At 37.6% G+C, this 5,834-nt stretch overlaps 1 protein-coding gene across 1 annotated transcript; it reads right to left on the reverse strand.

Annotated features, from left to right (window-relative positions):
• Positions 1-1,484: 1,484 nt before the first annotated feature.
• Positions 1,485-5,834, reverse strand: LOC139123873 (uncharacterized). Its single transcript, XM_070690025.1, has 3 exons — positions 5,700-5,834; positions 3,353-3,404; positions 1,485-1,636 (listed from the first exon to the last, which is right to left on the reverse strand). The coding sequence occupies exons 1-3, from the start codon at positions 5,832-5,834 to the stop codon at positions 1,485-1,487; spliced, it is 339 nt and encodes a 112-aa protein (XP_070546126.1).

Below are 5,834 nucleotides of genomic sequence, written 5' to 3' on the forward strand. Positions count from 1 at the left end.
ATTTACTGTAAATTGCTTATTTTTATGCAGCTGCTCTTAGAGTTTTACGATTCGTCATCGTGCTACTGTTCCTATTCTGGTCCCTCGACCCCGTCGCTGTTGAGCTAGGAGTTTTTACTGATCGTTTGGCCATCATTTTGTGTCTGCTTCGTCCACATCTAATTGTGTATCATGTTCCTCAGGCCTCACAAGTCTTTCAGCAGCCGCACATATACATCAAGTAAAAATTCTGTACAAATTTAGCGTTTTGTAAACTCAGTAGCAAGGAACGTGCCTTTTTTAATGATAAGAAGCTGGAGCTAAAAACCGAAAGAGTTATCTCTCCTGCGATTCGCATGGTAAATAAGTTAGATAGAGTCAACTCGGGATAGAAATCTGACTTTTGCCCTTCATACTATCTGTACATAAAAACCGTCTCTTTCTACCAGTGGTTTATTCGAATAAAGGTTATGCCTTATAAAATAATACTACATGTAAATAGAGAGCTCTGATAATGTTTTGCAAATAATTATCAAAGAATTTCGAAACTTGGTTAATAGCAATACAGTTTAAACAATCTTACAGACCTTCTCCCAAAACTAAAATAAATGTCATTCGCACAATTAACACTCACTATAGGTTATAAGAACAAATAAATGCTGCACTTGTGTTCTCAGGATCGAACCGTACCATCGATGGTTAGAATCAGAATCGTATGTCACGTTTATTCTCCAATTAAGAAATGCGCTTTGAACTTTCACTTAATCCTTTGCACTTGTCAAAGGTCAAAGGAGTCTTGCTTTCAAGGCCTCGTACCTTCACTGTGTCACCTTTGACAGGTACAAAAGCATGGTATTTATGAAAATTGTCCAAAATCGTTATGTCAAACCTGCCTAATGTCTTAACAAGAAAAGCCGATATTGTAAAGAGCAAAACAGTGGTAGATCAATGTAGGGAGTAATCCCTGACGTCAAAATACATAACATGTAATTTTTTGTTTCTTGAAATATTCCCTACTCCCATACCAAATGAAACAAAATAGGACACTGTAGACACAACAAACGTATGGCCCTTTTGAATTGCATTTTAATTTACTGCAAAAGATGGTACACCTAAGTCGTAGAAATTCAACCGTTGAAAATTTCAAAGGAATGAAATTCAAGGTTGTATCGCGTGAGGGCGTGAGTGGGATACTATACGATTCGTGTGGCGTCCGTGTTCAAGATGAGGGTACTTTTTGAAAAACAATAATTAAAAGGACCATACTTATTGTTCTCTCTCAAAAATTATTTAGCATTAAGTTATCAGAAAAAAAATTCTCTTCTTGGTAGATGAAAGTCACTTTTATCGACTGACATTATGTGGTTACATATGACAGGTATTGTGTAATCCAACTTAGGGTTTGAAGTTGTTACCACGAGCTTCAAATATCGAGGCAACCTGTCATATTCTGAATCCAACTGAAGGAGTAAGCAATGACTGGCCAAACCATTGAAGTTAAAGGGTTAAAAGGGAAGCTGTTCTCCCTGGTGGGTATAAAAATCGCCCTGATGAGCTTCGGTTCCTGTTGCAAAGACCTTAAGCAAGGCTTTAGCGCTCTCTTCGGGAGGGGTAGGTCCAATGCCGCCTCCGATTTCTTTCGCCAGCCAGCCAGGATCTATACACAGACACAGTATCTTTTCATTGTTTTCTTAGAATTACATGGCTAAGAGCCTGGTCATCATGTTGACAGAAGCCTACACGGAAAAATTAGCAAACATCAACCCAATATCATTAACATAACGCCTTGCTTTTTAAGAGTAAATATCATCGCGGAATATCCACATGATCTCATCTCTCAAAATGAAATAATAATAAATCTTAAAAAGATCTCCTCGTAAATTCTATCACTTAGCCGAGCGGTTCTCTCTGTGCCCTTTCGCTAGGCGATTGATGCCGTATATTTTGGGTTCGAACTCTATTGAAAACTAGCCGCATTTTCTATCCTGGGTTGGTAACTCTGCTGGTGGACAGAATTGTCCCCGAGGTTATCGTTCGCCCAGTTAAAGCGATGAAATTCGTTTCTTCGCTTCGATAAAGTTTGTATGTGCGATGTGTGATAGTGAGCATGCGTGCGTGAGTGCTTCACGAACTCTACAACGTGTGGAGCGGTCTCAGTCAGAAAAATGTAACAACTTAGCCGGCTATTGAACCACTCTTTTTTGGGAGTGGAGATTTAGCCGAGCGGTTCTCTCTGTGGCCTCTCCGCTAGGCGATTGATGCCGTATGTTGTGGGTTCGAACCCGATTGAAAACTAGCCGTACTTATCAAAGAATAATACTACTATCTATTAAGATTACAGGTGACTGTATACCTTCAATGAGTACGTCGTAAACATCTAAAACAATATCAAACATAACATCAAATGCTAATTCCCATCATGTAAATGTTACGGGTGAAAAAAAATACGAATCTTGTTTGTATGTTTTGTTTTCTGTCTTTATTATGCACTAAAAGACAGGCCATTAGATATCCGAATGTTGTCGAAATGAAGACTTGTTGCATTTGTTTTCGTGGTCGCATCACACAGGTTTACTATTTGTATGATATTTCTGCGCATTTGTACTTTCTCCAGTAATTTCATATTTCTATGAAGTAATTAGTCAGTGCAAAACACATTCGCTCCATTCGTAAGGAATCTTGGTCTTTTAAACGTTGCTACTACTGAACACACTGACAGTCGAAAATCGACTCATGGTAAACCGTTTTCTTTGTAGATATGTCATACCTGGCAAGTTGCTCCTTGCCAAACTATTGGTACCGCCAAAATGAACAAACTCCTTTGGTAATGACAATACAACTGTTTGTTGAGTCTTTCCCACAGTCAACTCGTGAAACCATTATCTTTCATAATAGAAGATAAAAAATGTGTCGTTTTGCAGATTTTTCGATTAGAGAGAGAAATTCTTAAGCTTATTAAAATTCCTAATGACCGCTTTATCCTATATCCACCATAAATTTCACAAAAACAAGACGAAAAATATTTCACTGACCCCGATATGTCCAAATGCGTTTATAAAGTCGCGGTCCCTCTGTGCAGAATCCGCAAAGAATTGTAAAAACCTTTGCGTCATATCATCTAAACTCGCGGCCCAGTCTGATTTTTGTCTGATTTACAATGGAAACATTGTTGTTGCTTTATCTTGTTCTAAAAACAGGGTAGGGCTTTCGAACAAAATGTGTGCTTTAAATGACAAAAGGTAAAGACAATTTAGATAAGAAGTGAACAAGACAAATGCACTTTGTCCTTGGTATTTGCATGACAAAGTAGCTAGGAATTTCTGTGAGGCTTGTTAGAACATGTGTGCTCTGTAATGAAAACGTTATGGCTTACCAAGTTTCATCACTATAACTGAGGGGTTTTCGTTGGCCACGCATTTCAGTTCCTGATAGAGGGATAAAATAAAAATTAGAATCATTCAGTGCGTAAAACTGAGTCCGACATGAAATTATCATTTTGTTTGAAGACGTTTTCTTGTCATCAGTGAAGCAAGCAATCTGTACCTGAACACGTACACAGACTCACACACTGTACACTCAACTACTTGTCCGTAAATATTCACAGGACATCTGTCATGATAGAATCACTCTCTATGAGTTATATAAGGTTTGTACCGCTCCATCACTAAGTCGTGACCCAGTAACGATTCTGGAGTACTTTCTCATGCAAAAAGTTTGGCCAATTTTCAGTGACTTCCGATTTCCTTTATATAGAAGGTACATGATTTAAGAGAACATTCGTTTATTACACGGAGGGGGGGCGGCGGAAATCAGGGGGGTAACTTTTACGACACCGATTTTTTTGGGGGGAGGTCAAATTTTACAATCAATGATTGGAGGGGGTCAAATTTTACTAAGGTTTGCATGGAGTTATTGGGAAAAAATGACTCTGGAATTTCACCGAAGTGTCGCTTGGTCCTCCATACATAATATATGATTAGTCTATGAGAAGCTATGAATAATTTCTTTTAAATACAAAACTAGCTAAACCTGTGTATTTACAAACTCTTGATTATTAATATTAATGTACTTGATCACTGTGTATGCAATTTCGCTTATTCAGTATTAATGGCCTGCTGCCAAGATGTACAAACTTCAATAGAAAACAATACGGATCGCTAGTAAACAGAATTCCTGGTTCAAAAGAACGCATACACATACATCTACAAGAAAGCTTAAATATTTGCCTAGTGGGCATCTCTAGTAATCTCTTCCCAGCATTTTGTCACAAAAAATGTATCTGCTCATTTTCCTTAGTGTGACGGTATTCTGAGATGAAAGGAGGGTCTTCAACATACATAACAAGAGGGTTAAAGTAATAGGTATATATTTCGCTGTCAAGTCCATATACGTTGGACAAACAAGTAAAAAGTGAAAAATGTCGTCAACGATACTAAGATTACAAAAAGCACAAACTCTTTCGTGTCCGGGAATATTATTCTACTGGACCGTTGATCAGACTAGGATAGTTACCGATTCATGTGTAAAGCAAAAAATTGGATTTTGAAATTTCACCGAGATGTTGATTCACTATACACCATGGTCTATAAGGAAACTATGAATAATTTTTCTTCCAATACAAAAATAGGTAATTCTGTGTATTTATGTACTATTGATTATTGATATTAGTGTACTTGATTTGACTAGGGCGATTACAAGTTCATGTGTGTGCAAGAAACTTGATTTTGGAATTTCACCAAAAATGTTGATTCTCTATACATTATGGTATGGGAGGAAACTTTGAATATTTTTTTACAATAAAAAAACTAGCTATTAAAATTTGTGCTTTAAAAAGTTTGACACTTTATATAAATGTACGTGATGAGAATATTGTATTTGAAAAAGCAGATCTAAAAAACCAATATGATATTGGAATATCGTACAGTGATTATTTGTAAACTTCAAAAAGGATTCTTTGAAAGTTCAAAGATCAAAGAGGAAATTACAATCCGATTAAGATATTAATGATACGGACTGTGACATCTGGGGGAGGATCGCTGTTTTTGTGCATGAAAATTCAAGGGGTGGGTAACTCTTTTTCTTGCAAACACTTTTGAAGGACCTAATTTTTCAGCCCAGGGCCTGAGTGTGCGTAAGGTTAATGAATCAAATCTGATGATTTTTTGTTTTGGGGGGGGGGGAGGGGGGCTAGGGGTCACACTTTACAATTGGTGAATTTTAGTGTCAAATTATAAAAATTTGATTTGGAATGGGTCGCTTTTTACATTTCATTTGTCGCTCATATTCCACCGACCCCCCCTCTTCTCCCAGTAAAAAAATGAATGTTCCCTTACGAATCTTTCATATAAGGTAGTGAACCATCTCTAAACGTTTTAGAGAGTTATATGAAGCTATGTTACAATGACCTACAATTATGAGTTTGCAGAGGTCCTCAATAAGCGATTTAAGGAGAAAATGACTAATAAACGATTTGTTCGGGTTAAAAGTACAGTATTAAAGAGGATAGGTTTATAACCATGGGTTTGTTTTCGAACTTGACTGAAATAACAATCTACCGACAGGGTTTCCCTGAAAAATCTTGCCAAACATAACGTGACTGACATACAAGTTCGCCAAATTTACGCATTGATAGTCTGCCGTGCATAGCATTTTCCTCTTTTGATTCCCCCTATCGGCCGACATTTGATATGTTGGTTAATTCAAGTATTGAAAAAACTTACCTCCGCGTTATGAGGAGTCCGACAACAAGCAAAGATGTGATTTGGTGGGGAGGCAAGCTCCAACAACTGGCGGACAAGTGCAAGACCAAGGCTGCGGTTAGTGCCAGTGATCAGCACAGATTTGGGGGCAAACAT

The sequence above is a fragment of the Ptychodera flava genome, assembly GCF_041260155.1.
Source record: "Ptychodera flava strain L36383 chromosome 23 unlocalized genomic scaffold, AS_Pfla_20210202 Scaffold_23__1_contigs__length_28996876_pilon, whole genome shotgun sequence".
Classification (NCBI taxonomy): domain Eukaryota; kingdom Metazoa; phylum Hemichordata; class Enteropneusta; family Ptychoderidae; genus Ptychodera; species Ptychodera flava.